The sequence below is a fragment of the Silurus aristotelis genome (genome assembly GCF_946808225.1).
Source record: "Silurus aristotelis genome assembly, chromosome: 13".
Taxonomy (NCBI): domain Eukaryota; kingdom Metazoa; phylum Chordata; class Actinopteri; order Siluriformes; family Siluridae; genus Silurus; species Silurus aristotelis.
Window position 1 is genome coordinate 4129534 of NC_139586.1, and position 24652 is coordinate 4154185.

The window sequence follows — 24652 nt, forward strand, 5'->3', positions numbered from 1 at the left end:
TTTTGATCACCAGTGTATGTATATATGTATATATATATATATATAATAACGTTAATATAGTGTAATTTTATTTACAGGGAATTTATTTTATTTCACCACAGTGTTAATATTTAAAATATATGTGTGTATGTATGATTTAAAAAAAAACTTATTTTTCTAATTGGAAACATTTTAATTGATGATTGTGGGGCCCCCTAGCGTTCTCTTGGGCCTATATGCCTGGCATACTCTGCACCCCCCCTAACTCCTGGTGCCCCTGGTTGTTACAGTGCTGTTCATGATGGTGAGTGGGGGGAGTTCTGGGGGATTTCTCCTGGAGTCCAAGATCATCTCCACTGTTTTGAATGTGTTGAGCTCTAGGTTGTTGTGGTTGAACCAGACAGCCAGCTCTTTAACCCTACTGTATATATTCATTTACATAAATACAGTGGGACCCGGTTATGTCGATGTTCTAGGGGGTTGCCAAAAAGCATCGAGATAACCGATGATCGAGATAAACGAAAATGGCAGCACTATATTATGTGCATGCACGTGTTTCTGGAGGTTTTTTTTTACACAACAGCGTTGCCGCGATTTGTTTGATAAAGGCATGCTATAAAAATACATACAGTACATGTTTGTTAACTGTCAGGAATCCAGCTGCAACGCCCCCTTAGGCGTGGCAGGTGCTTTCTTGGCCGCTTTCTCTGAAGCTCCCGGCTTCAATCGCCGCATATGGTGCTCGTTTAGCACTCATCACCAGCTCCTATTTAAACTTCCACACTCTCACCGTCCGTTATTGTTGGTATATGTTGGTTCACGGCGGTCGTTGTTATCTCTCATGCGTATCTCGGTATGTGCCTTCCCACCGGCACTCTCTCAACGACACTCTCTCATCGCGGACTCCCCCGATCCTGCTCAATCCACATTCTCCCATGTCCTGTTCAGCGCCGCGCTTCTACTTTCGCCTCCCTTTTATCGCATAACATTTAACAACAAAAGGCATATGTGCACTAACTAACAGCAGAGATTCACCAGTATACAATACAACACCTGTAGCATCTGTAAGGCTTGATTTTTCCGCCACTTTCGTGAGTTCTTCTGCGGCTGCACCGAGATAACCGACGTTAAATGGCAAATCACCCCCCCCCCCCCCCGAACAGGGTTTATCGTCATAACCGATAAAAAAATGCTCGACTAAATAGGGTTGCCGAGTTAACCGAGGTCGAGATAAGTGGGTTCCACTGTATATAAATATGCATATATATATATATATATATATATATATATATATATATATATATATATATATATATATATATATATATAATATAAAATATTTTATAAATAATATTTAAATTATATATATATATATATATATATATATATATATATATATATATATATATATATATATATATATATATATATATATATAAGACAGCGATACAGTTGATTAAGTGTGATTTAAAAAAATTGAAAATCAAATGTTTTTTAATCTTGTTTATTTAAAAATACTTATTTGCACCCCTAATATATATTAAAAGTACAGAAACACCCAAACGACCATTCGGGAGCAGCCTGTTTACTTCCGGTAATTGTGGGCGTGGCTTTAAACCGTTTAAACTGGATCTGAAAGATCTGATAGGTCGCATTTTGTTTATTCGGTGATTGGACGAGCGCATGGTGTTCTGCGTTGCGATTGGCTAACCACACCAGCCTCCGATTCAAAAAGCTTCTGTCTTTCTAACTGGCTTGTGTGTGGAGCACGAGCGGTGGATTTAACGGCGGATTATTAGCGATTTGTGTAGCTATGGTACATTTCAGGAAATAATCGCGAACATGTCCAGTACAGTCAGACAAGAGGTATTTTTTGATATCAGTCCAACGTGTCCTTCTCATCGAGCGAAAGGACACGACAAGGAAAACGATGCACTGGTTCCAGTTCTCAGCTTGGTTCAGTTTTCAAGGTCTCCTTTCGTAACTTTTGGAACGGTCAAGTTGGACTCATCCAAATCTTTGCCTTTATGCATTGAAAACCCAACCGAGGATGCAGCCATTACTGTAACTGTGGACAAAATCCCATCTTCCAGGGGATTTTCAGTTGATCAAACAATCTTCACAATCCCGGTGAGTATAATATGTGACACAGAGAAGTGTGTGTGTGTGTGTGTGTGTGTGTGTGTGTGTGTGTGAGAGTTAGTGTTTTATATATATATATATATATATATATATATATTATATAAAAATATTACACACACATTTATATGTTCATGTGCTTCCACACAGCCATTTCTCATGCCAGGAGATTCTCCTGCAATATACACACTTATGTTCAGAGTCTTGGTGGATCTTTTAAATAGGATGTATGCCAGTGTTTTATTTTTTATATATAATATCTCACGAACATGTCCAGTACAGTTGGACGAGAGGGATTTTTTTTCTTTTTCTTCACCAGTCCAACGTGTCATTCTGATAACTGCTTTTCATTAGCCCTGTGCTTGTACTTTGCACAATGTACAAGTTGAATCCAATCTATCTAATTACAGGGCCAAAGCCAGGCTGCCTAGTCAGTTCATCTGGCCTCTTTTTATTATTATTATTTTTTTTATGGGAGCCCCTTTCCATTCTGTTCTGATTATTGTCTCAATATGAGTCATGAATTTATCCTGCAGGCTCTGTGTATGGTTGTCACTAAAACAGACCACCAGAATACTATACAATTTATATGAGTAGGAAGCAGTGGAAAGACATAATTGTCAATAATTTCCATGTGTCTTTGCAGATATGTATTCTGCTAGGTAACTTTATTAATATGGAAACACAGTATGTGCAAATACTCACAAATCCCATGTTATGGAATCCTTGTTTAAATTCATATATTGACAACTCCATTAATTAATAATTATGCAAATCTGCATATTTATGATTTATAGATTTTGTATGTACTTGAACTGATCACTTTGTATGTGACTAAAACAATAATACAAATGAAATCTGCAGTCAATCTTTGTGAATGGGGAAAAGAAAGCTAATTAACCCTTATCAATATAGTAATTTCTCCTTTAATTGCAATACTGATAATTTTTTACATTGTATATAATTGTAAGATCGTGATTTTTGTGTGATTTTAAGAAAATTGCCCTGTAATCATTTCAAAGCAGTAATAACTAACTTTTTTTTATTGTAAACAGTGTATAAGAGAAAAATATTTATGTAATGTGTCAAACATTTTTCCCCACTCAAACCCTCATTAGTTGTATGCTTGCTACTCTTCTGAAGGAATAATGTTAAATCTATGCTGTGTTTACAGCCTGAAGACAAAGTGATCATAACTGTAACATGGACACCAGCAGAAGAGGGTGGTGTAAGAGAACTCCTCAGCTTTATTGCAAATGGCATTGTCAAGCATCAAGCAGTTTTGCTTGGAAAAGCAGAGGGGCAAAAACCCAAAAAGGTAAGTCTTTTTCTTTTCGGATTATACTAACCCCACTGAACATTAACACGGATTAAGCACGGACATCCTGCAGACCCCTTTCCCAGTTTTCCAGGAATGCATTCTCTTTCAGCCATGGTAAAGGGCTTTCAATCATTTGAAATAAAATTTCAGTGCATGTTTACCTCAGCTAACTAGACTTCATTTAGCTAGGATGGTTTTTGAAGAATTTGGCTCATCATCCAAAATGTTTTATTTTCTCCTTTTTAAATAAGAAAAAAATCTTGAGCTAAAGAGTTTTAAAATGCTGCAACAGTCAGCACAAATGTAATGTGAAACATGTATTGCATGGTTATACAGAGAATCACTAGGCATTAAATGAACCTCATACCCTCTGACGAGGGCTTTGATAGCTGTTTTAATAACTTTTAATTTGACCCATAACCCTGCATAATTATTTACTTTGTCTGTGGATTTTTTATTTTTAAGCAGAAAAGTTTATGGGATACCATCAAATCCAAAAGAGTCCCTTCTCAAGGTGGAAAAGTGGCCTCGACCCCGATTAAGGCAGCCAACAAGACATTCCGTGTGTCTCGACAGCCACAATATAAGAGGACCAGAGCCTCAAATCCATTAAAATCTTTAAACCAGGAAAATAATTGCCAAAGGCCTGTTGGCAGTAAAGAGAAAAACTCTCAATCTGTGTATCCTTTGATCCCCCAAGGCATCCAGAAGGCTATCCATGATGACTTGGAAAGCATGCCTTCTCAAAACAAGTCCCCAGTTGTTCTGTTGGTGCCAGCTGACAAATTTCTTTCCTCAATGGATAAAGAAAATATCTCTTCTTTACCACTAAATAAACCTGATTACAAAGAATGTAGAGTGTTGAATAAGACAATGTCACCAATTGGTACACCAGAGAGGTTCAACGTTTTGATGCCCCGCTTTCAAAGTCCTCTGCCTTATATTTGTAAACCGATTAAGGATGGATGTTCGGAGTCAGTGAGAACGATTTTGTCTGTTGATGATGCTCTGGCTGTCATTAATTCTGATCTATCATGTCCGGTGAGCCCCCCAAATGCCTGTTCTAGCTTGAATGTAGCAGATTCTGTGGATTCTGTTGATTTAACTTTGGATGGTAATATCGAAACAACAATAAATGTTGTGGGAGACACCTCCCCTCAGATTGACATTGCACAGCCGAGGCTAACTTTCTATGTCAAATCCACTAAAGCGTCAGACGATGAGACAATCCCTGCTGCTTGCCCTTCCTTGGATACACAATGTAACAACGGAGTAGGTCAAGATGAATTGAACCAGGACGATCTTAAACCAAAGAAGATTCTTTTTAACTCTGCTACAGTTATCAAATGCAAAGCAGGAGCTTCTCCTAAACACAGTCCAGACGCGCACAAAACAAGAACCGTCAGACGTCGACTTTTGCGGAAAACAGAGTCAAACACAGACTTACTAGATGGGGTCTCCGTTTTGCCTGTGGTGAACTCTGATTCAGGTGCTAATCTTAAATCCAATATAACACCACCCCAAGAATCAGAACAAAAATTAACGCCTCAACAACCATCTTCTTCAACCGAGCCTTCAAACCCCACTTGCACTGCTGTGCAACCAATCCTAACCTTTAATAATGAAAATAATGCAAACAGTGCTGCGTCATCTCTTGGTTTTGCCTCGGACGTTCAGATATTGCCCCTCTGTGTCTCTGAGGACATGTTTCCTGTGCATAGCCGCACGACAAGCCAGAACAGAAAGAGAAAAAGTGAAGAATATTTACGGGACAGCTCGGGGTGCTTACCCAAAACATTTGAAGTCAAACAAAGCTCTGAGATGCAAGAATGCAAAAAATCCTGTCGTGAACAAGAGTTTGGGTCAAGGAGTAAACAAAGTCAAAGAAAAATAACTGGTGAGTAAAATCATTTAAAATTCATTTCAATTGAAGTTTGAAAAAAATATCCAGTTTGTAAAATACGTATATCAGAGGTTTCCAGACTTATTATATTGAAATTAAAACTGCCATGGTTTCCCTTAATTTTTAGAAATAAATAAATTTGAAGAATTACTCTGTAACCTGCTTACCCAATGCAGTGTCGTTTTTCAAAGATTTGGTTCAATTAAACTTTGAAATATCACAAAATAAACATGGAAACAGTCTAATTTATAGTACAGTAGAGTTCAAAGCCTAATACAGGCTATAAAGGTATACAGCTGAATGATTTTAATATCAGTGACATAAGAATTTTTTTTAAGGCTAATTCAAATTCACTTATTTATAATTGATCATTTATACCCCCTCCCTCCCTGCTCTCATATGTCTTTATGGGAACAACTTTGGCTTGCCAGCCCTAGTTTGGGCATCTCTGGCGGGTCGTTGTTTTTATGTTAGGGCTGTCAAAATGAATGCGTTGACGCAAATTAATTTTAACAGCACAAATATTATTTAATATTTTAATAACCCAGGATTAATGCAGCATGGATTTGTTTGATCCTTTTTATTAAAAATATAAGTAAATAAATAAATAAGGCAAAATTAAAACCTTCAATGCAGGATGCATTTATTCCTGACTCCATTCTCATCCTTTTACTCTGATAAAAAAAAAAAAATAATAAAATTTTTAAATTACTAAACATCTGTTTTACTGAGGTGCCAAGTTTCAAATCAAGCACAAAAATCTGCCATGATGCACATATCCGGCAATTAAAACCATCCGTGTGGAAACGTAGCAAAAGTTTCGTTTGGGGGCCGGATGATTTACTTTAAAATATTTTACAAGAATATTTTGTTCATGCTGTATATTGAGGATGGCTTTACTAATAATAAACATGTATTTGCATAAAGTATCTGTTTTTGTCCATGCATCTGTTGATTAGAGTATTAAAAACGTAAAGTATTAATATAAGGTAAATTTTTAAAACAAATAAAAATGTGCGATTAATTGAAGTCATGGCATTTGTGGGATAAATCGTAATGAAATATTGACTGACTGCCCTATTATTAATATATAAAATATACGTATGTGCGTGCGTGTTTACACCAACCAGGCATGACCCTATGACCAGTGAAGTGAATAACACTATTGGGGGGATATATTGGGCAACAAGTGAACATTCTTTTCCTCAAAGTTGATGTGTTTGAAGGATAAATAGGCATGTGTATTTGAGGTAGTTTCCCAAGGTTCAGAGCATCTCTAAAACTGCAACTCTTTTGGGGTGTTCCTGGTCTGCAGTGTTCAGTATCTATTAAAAGTAGTCCAAGAAAGTAATCGTGGTGTACCAGCGACAAGGTCATGACTGCCAAGGCTCATTGATGCAGGGGGAGTGAAGAATGGCCCTTGTGGTCTGGTCCAACAGATAAGTTACATTGGCTCAAATTCCTCAAGCAGTTAATGACTCTAATGCTTGAATATTCAGGGCTGTTTCGATAGCAAAAGGGGCCCAACACTATTAGGCAGGTGGTCATAATGTTATGCCTGATCAGTGTATATATAATTCCAAAGAGCTGACCTAATCTCAAGGAAAGAAATCCAATTTTGTGCTACACTTATTGTTTCATGTATCGTGTTTTAAACAAATTAACATTATGTTGTAGCATCAAGCTCGAGGAAGTCTACAAAAGTGTTGATACAAAAGTCTGATGCTAAATCAACTCAACGGGGTAAATAAAGTCTCCTGTTATAATCTCTACTGATTAAAAGCACATAGCTTGTTATTTAAATGGCTTATGAAGTTGTCAGAAGTCAGTCATTATCTATTGTGCAGGGGGACATTCTTTGAAGTCTTTCAGCTCCTCCAACGTGAAGACCAAAAAGGTTATAGCCGTGGCGCAGAACCGGCTGAACTTTATAAAGCCAACACAGACAGGTATTTTTAAATTTTTTTTTTATTTACAGGCAAGTTACTTCACATGTTAATGTAATGTAAAGTTCATGTAAATTTATTTCCAATTTTTCTTTTAACAGCTATACCCAGGCATCCGATGCCATTTGCTGCCAAGAACATGTTTTACGACGAGCGGTGGATTGAAAAGCAGGAACGAGGGTTTACATGGTGGCTGAATTATGTTCTCACACCTGATGACTTCAAAGTGGCCACTGAGGTTACCAAAGGTGCAATCTTTGTTTTAAAATCTATACACTGTTTGATATATTGGCTGACCTGGAATAATTTGTCCAGGTAAAGATACTGCAGTAGCATTGCAAAACCATATTTTGTGAAACATCTGATGACCAAAATAAGTTCATATAATAGCCATAAACCTTTTTTAGTACAATTCTTGTTACAAGACCTGCAATGTTGTATGGTTTAGAGACAGTGGCATTGAGTAAAAGACAGGAAGGCGGAGCTGGAGGTAGCAGAGCTGAAGATGTTAAGGTTTTCGTTGGGAGTGACGAGGATGGACAGGATTAGAAACGAGCTTATTAGAGGGACAGTGCATGTAGGACGTTTTGGAGACAAAGCGAGGGAGGCGAGATTGAGATGGTTTGGACATGTGCAGAGAAGGGACATGGTGTATATCGGTAAAAGAATGCTGAGGATGGAGCTACCAGGAAGGAGGAAAAGAGGAAGACCAAGGAGGAGGTTTATGGATGTGGTGAGGGAAGACATGCAGGTAGTTGGGTTGAAAGAGGCAGATGTAGAGGACAGGGGGGTATGCAGACGTATGATTCACTGTGGCGACCCCTAATGGGATACGCCGGAAGAAGACTTGTTATAGTCGTATACCACTAGTGAAGCGTAGAACACTACTTGTTGTGTACCAAAGATTTCATGTCAAGATATTATGTGATGTAGTCCTAGACCAGGGGTCACCAACATGGTCCACATGAGTCGCCCACTGGCCTCTTCTAAAAAAAAAAAAAAAAGAAAAAAAAAGCTCACCATAGCGCCACTTACCAGTGAGCTGCATCAAATTTTTTTTGTTGCTATACTTTTTTAAAATTGCACTTGCATTGGTGTGAATTTGAAAATGACAATATTAAAATATACATGACTAGATATAGATGAATATAATTAATAATAACATATAATTAAAGGTAAATTGAGCAAATTTGTTATTTCAGGCTTTTGCGTATCAAACCTTCACATTAATCAGTACCCAAGCTCTGTTTCAAAACGTTGCTGACCCCAGTCCTAGACACTGAGATGCAGGTTTGGCAAACTGCAATTCATAAGACATTGCACTCTTTGTAAGGACTAACCATAACATGAGAAGACTTAGCAGTTACTGATGGTAACCAACATAAACAGAGCTAAATAAAGTGATCTGTCTCACCCACAATTGTGCAATAGGTTCCTCATTTTAATACACATTGAATACTAATAATTTATTAGTAGCTATTGAGGGAATAATTTTAAATAATAAATACTTTACATATTGAAATTTATGATTATTTTATGAAGCTTTAATAGGATAGTTTCTGTGTATTTTATTTATTTTTTCTTTTGTAGTGAATGCCTTATCACTGACTATGGGAAGTGAGAAGGTGAACATACCCAAAGCGCCAACCAAGGAAGAGATGTCGTTTAGGACTTATACAGCCCGGAGGCACTTGAACCGTGTTCGACGTGCAGCATGCCAGCTGTTCACATCTGAGAAAATGGCGAAAGCTATAAAGCGCCTGGAGGTGGAGGTGGAGGCAAAGAGGCTGCTTATTCGTAAGGATCGACACCTCTGGAAAGATATAGGTGCGTGGGCTGAAGGATGAATCGTTGCTGTTCCGTGTGCAAGCAAATTTATGCTATTTAATAACTAAAATGTTTGTGGCCGTGCAGACGGGAATTGTTTCAGTATAATTGCAGGCTGATCCTGTATTGTTTGGCTGCCCAATAAAAGGGATGGCATTTGCTAGCAAGGTTGCTGATAAAAGCTCTTTACATTGCAGTGACTCGGTCTTTCTCAATGCCGTGAGCTTAAATTTTTTTTATCTTACTAATTTAAATGTATGTTTGTTTATTTTTTTGACTGATTAGGTGAAAGACAAAAAGTTCTAAACTGGCTCCTGTCTTACAATCCACTCTGGCTACGAATTGGCCTGGAGGTATATTTTATAGATACTGATCCGTTTAAAATAATTCTGTAAACGACTGTTAGTGTACTAGCATCACACTTTTTATATTATTTCAGACAATCTTTGGAGAACTGATTTCCTTGGAGAGCAACAGCGACATCATGGGCATGGCCATGTTCATACTTGGGCGACTGCTCTGGAATCCAGACATTGCTGCAGAGTTCAGACACCACAAAGTTCCCCACTTGTACAGAGATGGTAACCCTCAGTACAACCCTGCTTTAATATTGATATCAACTTTATTTAAAATGGATTGAATTTTATTTTATTTTTTTTTGGTATTCTTTTTTTTTTTTTTTTCCCTACAGGGCACGAGGAGACGCTGTCCCGCTTTACTTTAAAGAAACTGCTTTTACTTGTCTGCTTTCTGGACAAGGCCAAAGAGTCTAGGCTAATTGAACATGACCCCTGCTTGTTTTGTATGGATGCAGAATTTAAGGTTCTTAAATATTTTATATACGTACTTTTCTTGAATTTTTTTTTTTTGTTCAAGGTTTTTGTAAAATAAAGAAATATAGTTTGTGCAAGCCTTTACAATAGTTCTATACCGTATGTACATATTTTATAGAAGTTAACTTGAAAGACATTTGCTTTTGTGTTTTTGCTCTCAGACAAGTAAAGATCTACTGTTAGCATTTTCAAGAGACTTCCTCAGTGGGGAGGGAATCCTTCCACGCCACCTTGGCCTTTTAGGTCTTGCTGTGTCCCACGTCCAAACCCCACTGGATGAGTTCAACTTTGCTGTGCAGAATCTTGCCACTGATTTAAAATGTGGCATTCGCTTGGTGTATGTTTACGCAGATTTGCACTGCCTTTATTTTTTTAGTAGTGTTTACTATTTAATTTCTAGCATTTAATGTTTAAGTAATTAATCATGAGTTTTGTTTGAACGCGTTTCAGACGCGTCATGGAGATTTTCACTCAAGACTGGTCCCTGTCGTGTAAACTGCGGATGCCTGCGATTAGTCGTCTTCAGAAGGTGCACAATGTCGGTGTTGTACTGCAGGTGCTCAAAGAGAAAGGGGTGGACTTGAAAGACGAGCACGGTACTTTTAGTTATTTGTGCATTCTCAAACTCTTATTAAATGCAAGACTCAGCAAAATTGTTTTTTTTAGCAAGCATTTTTAGAAATGATTACCTCCTTAACTTTTGTGTTTCATGTTCTTAGGTATTACCATTGACTCCAGGGACATAGTAGATGGGCACAGAGAGAAGACACTTAACCTTTTATGGAAAATAATCTTTTCATTTCAGGTAGCGTGTTCATGCACACTGGCATCTAATTAATGCATTTCTATAGCTGCAATTATTTAGATTACTGAACCTGTATAGCATGTCGATGTTTCAAGGTACAGTATAAACCGTCAATCCTGCAACTAAGTGTGTTTTACCCTTTTTTTTTTTTTTAGGTTGAGATTCTGCTTGATGTAGAGCAGCTTAAAGAAGAAATCAGCTTCCTCAGGAAAACCTGGCGAACAAAACAGAAATTGCTATCTTTAGGGGATAATGAATATGTTATTAAGAGCATTGCAGGAAGATCTACATTGGAACATTCCAGCGAGAAGCTGGCTTTGTTGATGGACTGGGTTAATGCAGTTTGTGGCTTCTATGGGTTGAAGGTTAGTAATCAATATTTAAAATCCTTGCATATTAAAGTATATAAAAATGCATGATTTTTGTTGTCCTGCTTTGTAAGTTTTAAGACACTGTTAATGGGGAAATAATAAATAAATAATTATTGTAAAAAAGAAACAACCTGGGTTTTGGTTTTTCAATGGCATCCTATTTCTCTTTCTAGGCTGAAAATTTTACAGTGTCATTCTCTGATGGTAGAATCCTTTGCTATCTTATTCACCACTACCATCCCAACCACCTGCGTGCTGAGGATATTCAGCAGGAAACAACACAAACAATTGAGTGTGGCCTTCATTCCAAAGTGGAACTGAACAACTCCTCAAGTGACTCTGACTATTCCTTTGACTCCTTGGAGCAGAAAGGTATATTTGAGCAATATTTGTCTCTGTGTGTTTACACAAGTTTTCATTGAAAAGGAGGACATATATTTATTAGAGGGGAAAAAAACAAGCTTATATTATTTGTGAGCTGTGAGTTATGTTAAATTTGTATTTTTTGTACTACTATTTCTTTATGGCATGTATTTTTAAGAACTAGTTTCTAAGAATCCTTTCCCTTTTAGATTTGGCATCTCCAACAGTGAATTTCAAAATGCTTCTTGAGAACGAGCGAAGAAATTTTCAGCTGGTGAGCTTAGCAGTGTCTTATCTTGGAGCGGTTCCTGCCATGATTACACCAGAGGACATGTCTAACACAATCCCAAATGAAAAGGTGCACTGGAATTAAATTTTAACTAGATAATTGATGTATTGAAATTAATACATGGGTGTTTGGGTTGTTATGGTGTGACTGCACATGGTTAGTCACAGTTTATGAGCTGACCAGTATCCCACCTATTGGGATTTTTGCTAATAATTAACTTCTTAATATTATAACCATATACATTGCTCCCTCACCTGTCCTGCTCATTAGGGTTAAATTAAAGAAAATAATCTACTTAAAGATTACTGTAACGTTGTAAACCTTTTTTTTTATACAATTTAATAGTATGAGAAGAAAAAAAAAAAATAGCCAGTCACAATTTTCATACAAGAAACATTAATAATTAAATATAATAATAATTTGGAAATGCTATTTTCTATGGTAGAATGCTATATTACATTTTTTTTTAACTGTATTAACCCTTGGAGAATAATCGTTTGTAATTGTATATACTCAACATTGACGTGTTTTGTTCCCATAAAGGTGGTTACATGCTACCTGTCCTTCCTCTGCACTCGACTTTTGGATCTCCGGAATGAGACTAGAGCTGCCAGAGTTATTCAAAGTGCATGGAGAAGCTATAAGCTGCAGAAGGACATTAAGATCAATTGGGTAATGCACCCAGCTAAACACCTTTTACACTATTTTCGAAATGTACTGTATTTCTCAAAGACATTTTCCATTCACAGCTGAGGAACCAGGCGGCAAAAAAAATCCAGGACTTTGTGCGTTGCTTCATACAGAAAAAAAGGCTGAAGAGACAGAACATGGCTGCCACAGTCATTCAGGCCATCTGGAGAGGTCACATGACCCGAGAGGAGTTGAGAAGAATGAGGGAAGCTAAAATCCTTGCGTTGCAAGAATCAGCTGCGATCTTAATACAGGTTTGATATTAATCGCATAATAATAATTGAATTTATACAGTTGAAGTGAAGTTTTATAGTGGTGTTGTGTAGTGGTGTCTATATAATTTCTACAATCGGTAGTAAACAGTGAAACATCTTTTGGGAAACAAAGAAATTGAGTTGTAGTTCGGCTTGTCATTAACCCCAGGTTCTATCACATACTGGTTTTCTTGGATAATTACAGTTGATCTCTCTCTGTTGGTAAAATCTTAGATAGCATTGGTGATTTTAATTTTTAACATGATTAATTGCATATAATGGCCCATAAATACATGCATACTAAGTTTATATCGTTAGTTCATTTTCATTTATTGTTGCAGTGCTACTGTGTGGATGTACTGACTGTCTTTTCCCTCATACAGAAAACCTACAAGGAATGGAAGGCACGAGTTTTCCTAAAGAAGAGTCATGCTGCTGTTGTCATCCAGACTGCTTTTCGAATATGGCATACAAGAAAAATGGCAGTGAGGAATTCTGCTGCTATTAAGATCCAGGCATGGTACAGAATGCAACAATGGCAAAAACAATATCTCCGCAAGAAATCCAAGGCCGTCTTAATTCAAGCGTGGTTCAGAGGTACCCATCAGAGGCGCGAGTTTCAACACCTGAAAAAGCGTCATCAATCTGCTGTTGTGATCCAGAGCGCTTTCAGGGCCTCCCTTGTACGAAAACGCATAGGTGAGATGAGACGAGCTGCAGTTTCTATCCAGATGTGGTATAAGGCCTGCTTGATAAGGAAGGCCGAGCAGAAGCGTTTCGAAGAGGTTAAATCTGCGGCTGTGAGGCTTCAAGCAGCATTCAGAGGATGGAGGACCAGAAGAGAAATGTCACAGCAAAACCAGGCTGCTCTTGTCATCCAAACTGCTTACAGGAGATGTCTGGCTCGAAGGACTTTCTTGTCTTTGAAGAAATCTGTGGTTATACTCCAAAGGCGGTACAGGGCTAAAACACTTGGAGAGCAGTTAAGAAGAGAATACCTGTCTCTGAAGTGTGCAACAATAAAAATGCAGGCATTATGGAGAGGCCAAGCAGAGAGAAAGAGAATTAACTTGCTCCATCTGAATGCCACAGTGATCCAGTCACATTATCGTAGACATGTGGTGCAGACAAAGTTTATGGCATTAAAGCAGGCTGCTATAGTCATTCAAAACCAATACAAGTGTTTTCGGGTGACTAAGGAAAAGCGATCTGAATTTCTTGCAGTAAAAAAAGCTGCAATAGTTCTGCAGAGTGCGTATCGTGGCATGAGAGTAAGGCGGGACGTGGACAAAAAAAACAAAGCCGCTGCTGTAATTCAGTCAGCGGTGAGGGCTTATATTGTTCGGAAGAATTTTCTTGCTCAAAGAAGTGCTGCCATTATCCTTCAGCAACACTACCGGGCGTATTTGCTTGGACGCATGGAGAGGCTGGATTACGTTCGACTTAAAAAATCAACTATAAGTCTCCAGGCCATTTGCCGAGGCTGCAGAGTGAGAAGAGAACAGAAGAAAAGGCATCATGCTGCTACACTTATCCAGGCCTATTTCAGAAAGTATAAAGCACAAGTCTGCTACGTTGCTGTCAAATGCGCTGCTACCATCATACAGCAGCATTACAGAGCGCATGTTTTGGGCAAGGAGATCCGTGCATCGTATCTACAACTTAAAACTGAGACCGTGATTATACAGTCGATATTCAGAGGAATAAAAGTTCGCAGGAACCTTCGAAACATGCACAGAGCGGCAACAGTGATTCAAGCGCATGTTCGTGGACACCAACAGTTAGTGGAGTACAGGAGACAAAAATGGGCTGCAGCCATTATCCAGAGGCAGTTCCATGCCAACAAGCAAAGTACCATCATTAAAAAACAGTATGTTGCCATGAAAGAAGCTGCAGTATGTATTCAGGCAGCATACCATGGCATGAGGGTAAGGAAATGGATCTCTGAGATGCATATGGCTGCAATCGCTATTCAAAGAAAATATAAAGCACACAAGCAATCTAAAGAATATCAGGCCCTCAAACAGGCAACAATCCTGGTGCAGAGGAGACACCGAGCCAATCTTCTCGCAAAGCGGCAGCACGAGTGGTATTGCGCTATGCAAAAAGCAACCATTGCTTTGCAGGCTGCATACAGGGGAATGAGGGTGAGAAGAGAGATCTGTATGAGAAACAGAGCAGCAAAAGTAATTCAGGCACACATTCGTGGACACCTACAATTAGTACAGTACAGGAGACAAAAATGGGCTGCATCCGTTATCCAGAGGCAGTTCCGTGCCAACAAGCGAAGGAACATTGTTCAAAAGAGGTATATCATGATGAAAGAAGCTGCAGTATGTATTCAGGCAGCATACCGTGGCATGAGGGTGAGGAAATGGATCTTGCAGATGCAAATGGCTGCAAAGGTTATTCAAAGAAAATATAAAGCATACAAGCAATCTAAAGAATATCAGGCCCTCAGACAGGCAACAATCCTGGTGCAGAGGAGACACCGTGCCAATCTTCTCGCAAAGAGGCAGCGCGAGTGGTTTTGTGTTATGCAAAAAGCAGCCATTTCTTTGCAGGCTGCATACCGTGGCGTGAGGGTGAGGAAATGGATCTTGCAGATGCAAATGGCTGCAAAGGTTATTCAAAGGAAATATAAAGCATACAAGCAATCTAAAGAATACCAGGCTCTCAAACAGGCAACAACCATGGTGCAGAGGAGATACCGAGCCAATCTTTTAGCAAAGAGGCAGTGCGAGCGGTATTGTGCTATGCGAAAAGCAGCCATTGCTTTTCAGGCTGCATACAGGGGAATAAGAGTGAGAAAAGAGATCTGCAAGAGACAGCGAGCAGCCACAGTGGTACAGGCATGGTACAGAATGTACAGAGTAAGAGTGCGTTTCCAAGCTATTCAAATTGCAGCCATCCTGATTCAAAGAAAGTACCAGGTTTACAAAGAGAGGAAGCGTTTCTTGTCCATGAAAGCGGCAGTCTTGCTTTGGCAACGAAAATATCGAGCCATTTTGGCTTCGAGGCAGCAGCGGAAAGCTTACCTTGACAAGTATAATGCTCTGCTTGCAATTCAGGCAGGATATAGAGGAATGAAGGTCCGGCAGCAGATGCAAATAAAACGCAAAGCTGCTATAACTATTCAATCCCATGTCAGAAAGCGTTTGAACCAAAAGTACTACCAGAAGCTACTTTGGGCATCAAGAACAGTTCAGAGACTCTTCAGAGCTAATAAATTTAGAAAGCAAGACATCGAGTCCTTCAGGAAAAAGAGAGCTGCTATTATTTTACAGGCCGCGTTCCGTGGTATGAAGGCCAGACAAGCACTGACTCAAAAGCACCAGGCTTGTACCATTTTACAGAGTGCTTACAGAGCTCATTGTGCTCGGACACGATATTTGTGTATGAAATATGCCGCTATTGCTATTCAGCAAAGATTCCGGTCTGCGCTTGCAGCTCGGAGGCAAAGGGAGCAATTCCTGAAATTGCGTCGTGCTGTAATTACCATTCAAGCCTACTACAGAGGTCACAGTGTCCGGAGGGAAATGATTCTTCGACATCAAGCAGCTACAATTATTCAGGCGGCTTTCAGAAGACATGGGGAGGAAACGAAGTACCAGGCCATGAGGTTGTCTAGTATTCTCATTCAGAGACATTACAGGTCCTATGTTGAAACTAAGGCAGTCCGGGAGAAATATTTAGCATTGAAAACGTGTGCCATACGTCTCCAAGCAGCTTATCGAGGACATTCTGTTCGACAGAATTTGGCCAAAATGCACAACGCTGCCACGGTCATTCAGGCAGCAGTAAAAATGCATAAGCAAAGGTCGATGTTCAGAAGGCAGAAGTGGGCTGCAGAAGTTATCCAGGAGAGATTTAGAGCTTGGAAGCTTAGGAATCAACAAAGACAGAAATACCTGCATTTAAAGGATGCCACCTTGTGCTTGCAGAAGTGGTACAGAGGCAAAATGGGAAGAGAACTTGTAAAACGTATCAAAGCAGCAAGGACGATCCAGTCCTACGTAAGGATGTCCATCCAAAGGCGGCGCTTTACGAAGACAAAAGCTGCTGCAGTTACTATTCAGTGTGCTTACAGGGCACATTATTGCCGAAGGCAGCAATCCAGGATGCAAAATGCCGCAGTCTTAATACAGCAGTGGATCAGATCATGCAGATTGGTCCAGAAAGAGCGAAAGTACTTCCAAAGAATTCAAAAATCCACACTGACTTTGCAGCATGCATTACGGCAAGCGATCGCAAGAAAACTCGAAAAACAAAGACTAGCGGCTATCAAGATTCAGTCTGTGTTGCGCATGCATTTGCACCGCCGTCGCTACGTGAAGTTGCGCTCATGTGCTGTAAAGCTACAAGCTCATTTCAGGATGCGAACAGCCAGGAGAAGTTACCTAAAACAACAGGCCGCTGCTGTTATAATACAGACGTACTACAGGGCATATAGAGCAAAACTGGAACAGAGACACCGTTATCTTAGGACACTAGACTGCATCCGTGCCCTTCAAGCACGAGCGCGTGGACTTATTGCATCCAGAAGATTCCAAGAAATAAGACGAAGTGCAGTCAAGATTCAGGTTCGCCTGATTAGCTTTCTGTACATGTTAATTGCGACTTTTTTGTTGAGTTAAAATTTGTGCACATTAATGCAGATCTTTAAATTTACTTAAATACCTTTCACTTCCTCTGACAGGCACACTATCGTGGAATGATTGAGAGGCGCAAATTTCAGCAATGGAAGAAGTCGGCATGCATCATTCAGAAGCATTACAGGGCCTATCAACTCTGCCAAATGGAGCGTGAACAGTTCCTCAAACTTAGGAATTCTGCACTTCTTATTCAGGTAAGACATTTTCAGATATGAGCTGTGTCAAAAGCTGTGTCAAAAGCTGTGTCAAAAGCTGTGTCAAAAGCTGTGTCAAAAGCTGTGTCAAAAGCTGTGTCAAAAGCTGTGTCAAAAGCTGTGTCAAAAGCTGTGCCAAAAGCTGTGCCAAAAGCTGTGTCAAAATATCTGTTTACCGCAGAGAGAATTCCGTGCCTCCCAAACAAGAAGACTTGACCTGCAGAGAAGAGCGGCACTTAAAATTCAAGCTTGGTTTCGAGGATGCCAGGCCAGACACGCCTATGTCTCGAAACTAAATGCCATTGCAACCATCCGTAGATGCCTTCAAACTAGATTTCAGCGGTTAAGGTAACGCCAATTTTAAACTGAACACGCTTGAGTCGGAGTGTTCTTTGTGTGCTTTGAGTAACATTTTCTGCGTTTTTGTTATGCCTCAGGTTTCAAGCGATCCAGCACAGTGTCTGTGTCATTCAGCAAAGATGGCGGGAAACTCTGATTGCTAGGAAACAGCGAGCCCAATTCCTAAGAATCAGAAATTCCGTTGTCGTCATGCAAGCCCTGTGGAGAGCTGCTAGGAAGAGGAGAGCAATTCAAAGGGTAATTGTCTTTTTATTACCCTTTTTTTTTATTTTATTATTATGATAAACTGTTAGAAGTGAGAGATTAAGTTTTATAGAGCAATGTAAGGAGAGAAGTAGATTTAGTGTCCTATGTTACAAATTGTCCTTTATGAATTATGAATCTGCTTGGACATAGCACATGAACTCATGCCTGTGTTTTAAACATCATTGCTTATTAATTTGCCTTGATTAAGAGTGCTCATAATTTTGTTTTGGATTTTGTACATCAGGCTCGTGGAAAAGCAGAAATTATACAATGATTTAACCATTATATTGATCTGTTTGGGTAACAAAGTTCATCTGTAAACCTGCTGAATTTCTGTCAACACCCTTATCTTTTCAACCAGGTTATTTTAGGCCAGTACTTGTACAGGAATTCATTTAGCCTTGAGCTCATGAAAGAATATGAAGCTGTTATTTGTTAAACTAAATGTGCATAGTCGTACATTTCAATTAACTTCAGAGAATGGAGAAATAAGTAAGAGATACTAAAACTGGTAGGTATGTGGCAGTTACTGCAGTAAATAAAAAAAAAAATAATTGAAGAAAACAGAAAGCCTGATCTTGCATACTGTGAAAATTGAGGATTTATGTATTTTGTTTTTTGGCATGAGAGAGTTTGGATTGGGGCAATAAAAAATTATTTTGGTGGAAGCCATGAAGTGCTTTAATGCTAGCCCAATTTGAAGTGAAAACTGGATTTTCTGCAACCTCAGCTTTAACAGTCCTGACTATTGCATATTTCTTGCCCCAATGGGCCTCTATTATATCAAGTGCACACAGCAAGAGTTCTTTAATCAAAGAATTGCTGACATTTTCACACTTGACTTGCTAGTAACTCAGTTGTTTGATGTCAAAACGTGCACGATGCATGAATGCTTAGTCAAGACACACTACCGGCTGTTTCACCTGAAGAAATCACTGGCAATCATGCCAGATTTACAAAACCGCTTTTACAAAAAAATAAATGCCAGAGCTGCCTAGCATGTGACTGCCCATATACAATTTTTATTTATTTATTTATTTTTTTTATTTAATTCTTGTATATGTTGTTTTTCAGCAATAATTTGGGTATGACATTCCAAATAGTGTTTGTTTTACTTGTTTTTATTTTTAATCCTTGCCTACAAATAGATCATTGGTGAATGGGAGATGAGTCTGACATCCTAATTCCTCTTTGACTCTGTTTTCTATTGGTGTACTTGCAGTTACAAAAAGTTTCACACTATGCAAGCCTTGCGGTCATTTGCACAATGAGCCTATTGTCATTGGACGCAAAAAATGACAATCTGATGCACTTGTAACTTGCAATTACCATTTTTGGCCACTATATGAAGTTAAATAGGACTCTTAGCAATGCTATCTGCATAATTTTAAGCATTGTGTTGCTGCCACATGATAACTGCATAAATAAGCATGTGTATCGGTCTTCCTAATAAAATGCGTAGTTAATATGGTGGGGCTCTGGATTGCATGACTCTGTAGAAAGGTCTCCACTTAAACAGTGTTAATGTAACGAGTCTAAAGATCTGTTCAACAAAATTTTTTTTTCTTTTCTTTCAGGCAAAAGATATTGCAAGACGACATCGTTTTGCAGCTGCTGCTCATCATCATTTGTGCGCAGTGAGGATACAGAGGGCACTGCGACTTCATTGGGCAATGAAAGCAGCGAAGAGGCAGATTTCCTCAGTCATTTATATCCAGGTAGTCAACGTTTATAGTGTGGCTGCCATTCCATTATTAGTTACTCTTTATTTTGCTTGTAGTTATTGCTCTATTGCAGGTGTAAATTGAAGTTTTAACCATTTTGTAATACCTGGCTGCACTGGTTTAAAGGCTGAGAGGAAATGGAGTTTCACACGAACATGCAGTTGTAGAGCTTGAAGAGTGATTCGGAATAATGCAATTATAACTGATTACCTTAAAGCCAGGTTTTGTTTTGTGTATAGTTTCTCTCAAGTTGTATCTACAGGTCATATATATATATATATATATATATTTCTTTTGCAGGTTTGAGATAGACAGCAAGTGAACAGTCAGTGCCTGAAGTTGATGTTTTGGGAAAGCAGGAAGTTCTATTAGTTAACTCTGTGTACATATGTGCCGCAAATGTACAAAATAAAATGTTCATACTGATTTTATTTATTTTTTGGCATGGATGGTTCCTCTTCCCCCATTTTTTATTTTACTTTAGCGCTGGTACTTGGCTAAGCTTCAGCGAAGACGATATCTTGAGCAACGGCAGAAAATCATCACGGTTCAGAGAGCAGTGAAGGCTTGGTTCAGTCATCGTAATGAAGCGGCCACTGTTCTCCAGCGCACCGCCAAAACATTCCTTCTGAGACGCAGGAAAGAGAGACTGCAATGTGAAATCATAAAGTTCCAGGTAACAATGTCATGTAAATATGTACTCGTGTTTAAAAAAATTTTTGTTTGTTGTTCTCATTAATCCAGGGAGGTTTACAAGGCCATTTCCACACAAATTTATACCGTACGAGAGCTTTCCATACAGTTGGCAGCCTTCCCAGGATTTGTAAAATGCTTAATGCTTAGAGATATAAATGCCCCCCCCCCCCTTTTTTTTTTTTTTTTTTTTTTCTCCTTATAATTGAGACGTGAACATTAGGAGGTGGGACGTCTATTAGGTGGGAGGGGTTATCATCTTTCTCACCTGATGAACCAACATTTGTGTGATGAACCTGAGGGTTAAAATATTGGTTTCATGAATGAAGTATAAAGTTGTTTATGATGTATAAATATGTGGCCTTTTAATATTTTAATGCCATTTCAAGGCCCTCTGGAGAGGTCATCGTTCAAGGAAGCTTCACGACACGGCCAAAATCGTTTCCATCAGGCATCGCTTGCAGAAAGTCAACAGAGAGGCCAAGGAAGAAGACAAGCTGTGTCACAAGACTTCAACTGCTTTGACTTACCTTCTTGGATATCAAAATTATGCCCATATTCTCACTGCCTTGAAGCATTTAGGTAGGATTTTCTCTGCACAAGTTTGTTTGCACATTTTGTTCCAATGTAAGGGTCTCAACTAAGATTTTAATTTTATCTGAAGAAACTGCAACCAGACTTTCTCCAGAGAGCTGCGAGCACCTTGTGAATAGTGGCGCAACCCACACCATCTTTACCCTGATAAGGAACTGCAACCGGAGTGTGCCGTCTATGGAGGTCATCACGTTAGCAATTCAAGTTCTTCTCCATCTATCAAAAGTATGTGAAAAATTCACTCACTCATTGTTTTGTCACTGCTATTTTTTAAGTTCTTTATGTTCTAATTTACCCCACTGTAAATCATATTGTCAGCTGTGGTCATTTATCAATTTAATAATTATACAAATGCCTTGCTTTTTGCCGTAGTACAACAAGACCATAGACGCTGTTTACGATGTGAAGGATTCCGTGGAAACACTCTTGGATTTGCTACAGATGTACAGAGAGAAAGCCGGGGATAAGGTTGCAGAAAAGGGGGGCAGCATCTTTACCAAAGCATGCTTCCTTTTGGTGATTTTGGTACAGGATGAAAAACGTGCGTTGGTAAGTGTCACCATGAAATGAATCATAACTGTATCTTACACTTTGATTATACTTTGTATAATCAAAATGTATTTATAAAAAAATTTTTATTACCTCTAGGAGGTGAAAAAGCTCCCAAGGGCCTCAGATCGCATTTGCAGGATTTATAAGTTAATACTTAAAAAATGCAAAATGGATGCCCAGAGAACCAAAGTCAGCCAAAGGATGAATGTCTCACTGAATGGAAGCTTCCTTCCCCAAGCCACTCCTCAAAAGTCTAAGCCAATACTAAGGTATGTCGTCGTTTCTTAAAACTGTGGGCCTGGTTTTGGAATATTAAACCTTCGGAAAATGCTATTGCAAAGTGCCCACAGAGGAACATTTCCTAATGTGTGTAGCTTCATTTTCCTTAAAGCTGTTTCATTCCAGAGATACTAGTACACTTTATGTAAATTGAATAGTGCTCTATCCGAAAAATCTATTCTGGAAAAAATGTGGAAGCCCCTACACCTTATTCATTACATTTTATAGATTCTTCACCTGATTTTCAAAATCAAACTTGTGGAATCTTTTTTTATTAGCTAATAGAAGATGTGTTTAACATCTGAAACAATGTTTATTTGGTAAGACTCATTGAAAATGGCAAAATAAATTGTAAACTGAATGGGGGGGGGGTTAAATGCTGAACGTTTTTAAATGCTATTGATTAGAAACTGAACACATGATTGTGTCTGCGCAGAGTTTCACATTAACCAATTTACAGCAATGCATTTTTTTTTTCCCAATCAAATTTTATACTGTGCTGATGCTCAGTTACACAAATGCTAGTTGATCTACAATCATGCAGATCATCTCGAGATGGCAAATTAGACCAGAAACATCGTTGCAAAATCGAACACAAATATCCCATTACTTTCTTGTGTCTCTAATGAGATAAATGATGATTAAAATATTGATTGAGCGATAGAGCATGATGTTAAGTGCATAGATTTCATGTTTTTACCAAGCGAATTGCCAAGAATTATTTAATTAAAATGGTTAAATACAGCAATTTTATACAGTGGAGGACGAAGTACACAAAGCATGTACTTAAGTTTAAGTAGAGATACATGAGAGAAATTATTACACTAAAAGTAAAAGTTTTCTCTTTTAAGCTTTCACTTAAGTAAAAGAACAAGTATTTTCCTTCAAATGTACTTTGTACCACATGTAAAAGTACTATGATTTATCATGGCTATAATGTAGCCATAATTAGCTAGCTAGCTAGCCATCTGAATGTTGGTTGATTTATCTCCACTCTCTCTCGACTCCAAATCACACTGTCATTTGAATGTCTATTTATCTCTATTTTTTTATTTGAATGTTGGTTGATCTATCTCCTCTCTCTTTCTCGACTCCAAATCGCACTGTTCATGTTATTCTGTTATTTAAAGCCCCAGAACATCCTCGATTATTAATAAAACTTATCTACTCTGAAATGCATTGAAGTCTAGTGAAGTTACTCAACTACATTTTGCGAAAGTCAAATATCTTACTTTTTAAAGTAAATGTCTCCCTAAATAGAAATAAATGATTACAGATTGGGCAAAAAGCTAGTTAAGTACAATAATAAATTGCATTTACTTCGTTACTGTCCACCACTGTTTTCATATCTTTAATTACTCTTGTTCATGTCTGTTTTTATTCGTGTGATTTAGAGCTCATTAATAATTTTTATTCATTTTTAATCTTTTCTAGATTTGTACCAGACTGGGTTCTTGAACGAAAGAAGATGAACATTGTCGACCCTCTCAGTGCCATCCAAGCATTGGTTAAATCTCTTGCCATTGTACCCTGAGCACACAGCAAGAGTTAATGTACATAGTGAATTTATTTGCTTTTCTCCTTCAAACTTGTAAATATTTCCCAGTGTTTTAGATTGCTGTCATAGCTATAAACATTGTCTCACGATTCAATTTAAATTTTTTTATATTCCTGTTCTTTGCATTGCTATAGTCAGAACAGTCTTTTTATATGTAAAAAAAAAATAAAAATAATAATAAAATAGGTTACTGAGTGCTGTTTTCAATTAATGTGCTTTGCTCTGTAACCGAATGAATTCGAGGAAAATTCATGAGCAGTCTTAAATAGACAAGAATTATTCTTAAATATATTATGTGCTTTCCTTATGGTTGTGTTAGAATTGAAGCACTGGAGAAGCATTTTTATTTGATATATATAACTAAAAAATAAACTTTCTGAATAATAGTGAAGGCTTAACAAGGGAATATTCTGCCTGTTCTGTTTGTTTTTTTTTTTTTTGCTATGCACACAATTGAATGTGTAAAAAGGAAAGATTGTTGGCTACATAAATTTTATTATTAGGAAATTCATGGACTCTGAACATTTGAGTTCCAATATATCTTGGTTAACAAGCCGCTAGTGAAGGTTTGAGGTTTCTGATTCACCCACTGCAATAAAGTGGCTATTGGGAAATGAATTGTAATTAATGCAAACGCAAACTCTCACTTCAACAGCATATTTTATTTTTTTCTCTCTTCTTTAAAATGCACATGTACCTAACGAGCTTAGTTGAAATTTTCATTCTGAGGAGAAGAAAATAAAAAATACGGTTTGGAGGAGATCATTACCTGGAGCCATACATGATTTTTATTTATTTTTTGTTAGAAAAAATAATTTCTGGTTTATACTATGCATGTGAAGAAGGTATAATCTTTGCATCATCCAACATTCAGGTAATATTTTTTTTGCTTGTTAAACGAGCTGCAGGTCAATGGTCTTTATTAACTTATATAATCTTAGTATATATATATATATATATGTATGTATGTATATGTGTGGATCAAATATGTTCCTTAAATATATCTGGAATATACATGGACTGCATGGAGCAAATAATTCAAACAAAACGCACAATGGTTTTTCATGATCGTTAGAA

The 24652-nt window shown here is 38.1% G+C and overlaps 2 protein-coding genes across 4 annotated transcripts in view; one reads left to right on the forward strand and one right to left on the reverse strand.

Annotated features, from left to right (window-relative positions):
- Positions 1 to 914: 914 nt before the first annotated feature.
- Positions 915 to 24652, reverse strand: part of LOC310735404 (complement factor H-like) — a 189708-nt gene continuing 165970 nt past the window's right edge. Inside the window, exon 31 of the mRNA XM_083558120.1 lies at positions 915 to 1086. Coding sequence (XP_083414246.1) covers positions 938 to 1086 — 149 coding nt within the window. The 3' untranslated portion in view covers positions 915 to 937. The remainder of the gene's footprint in view (positions 1087 to 24652) is intronic.
- On the forward strand, positions 1690 to 24343 carry aspm (assembly factor for spindle microtubules). 3 transcript variants are annotated; one of them, XR_014536279.1, is made up of 30 exons: positions 1690 to 2109; positions 3293 to 3436; positions 3905 to 5336; positions 7020 to 7085; positions 7190 to 7291; positions 7390 to 7536; positions 8879 to 9115; positions 9401 to 9468; positions 9555 to 9696; positions 9807 to 9937; positions 10110 to 10285; positions 10399 to 10544; positions 10668 to 10753; positions 10909 to 11118; positions 11298 to 11496; positions 11697 to 11845; positions 12320 to 12448; positions 12526 to 12720; positions 13104 to 17303; positions 17420 to 17569; positions 17751 to 17917; positions 18007 to 18166; positions 19753 to 19893; positions 20384 to 20575; positions 20982 to 21174; positions 21257 to 21411; positions 21559 to 21735; positions 21835 to 22007; positions 23452 to 23996; positions 24142 to 24343. XR_014536279.1 is itself a non-coding variant. In XM_083558095.1 (29 exons), exons 1-29 carry the CDS (start codon positions 1822 to 1824, stop codon positions 23549 to 23551), a joined length of 9855 nt encoding a protein of 3284 aa, XP_083414221.1. In that variant the 5' UTR covers positions 1690 to 1821; the 3' UTR covers positions 23552 to 24343. The 3 variants fall into 3 exon arrangements, 2 of the variants coding, with proteins under 2 accessions (XP_083414221.1, XP_083414222.1); XM_083558095.1 differs by having other exon boundaries at positions 23452 to 24343; XM_083558096.1 differs by having other exon boundaries at positions 3908 to 5336; positions 23452 to 24343.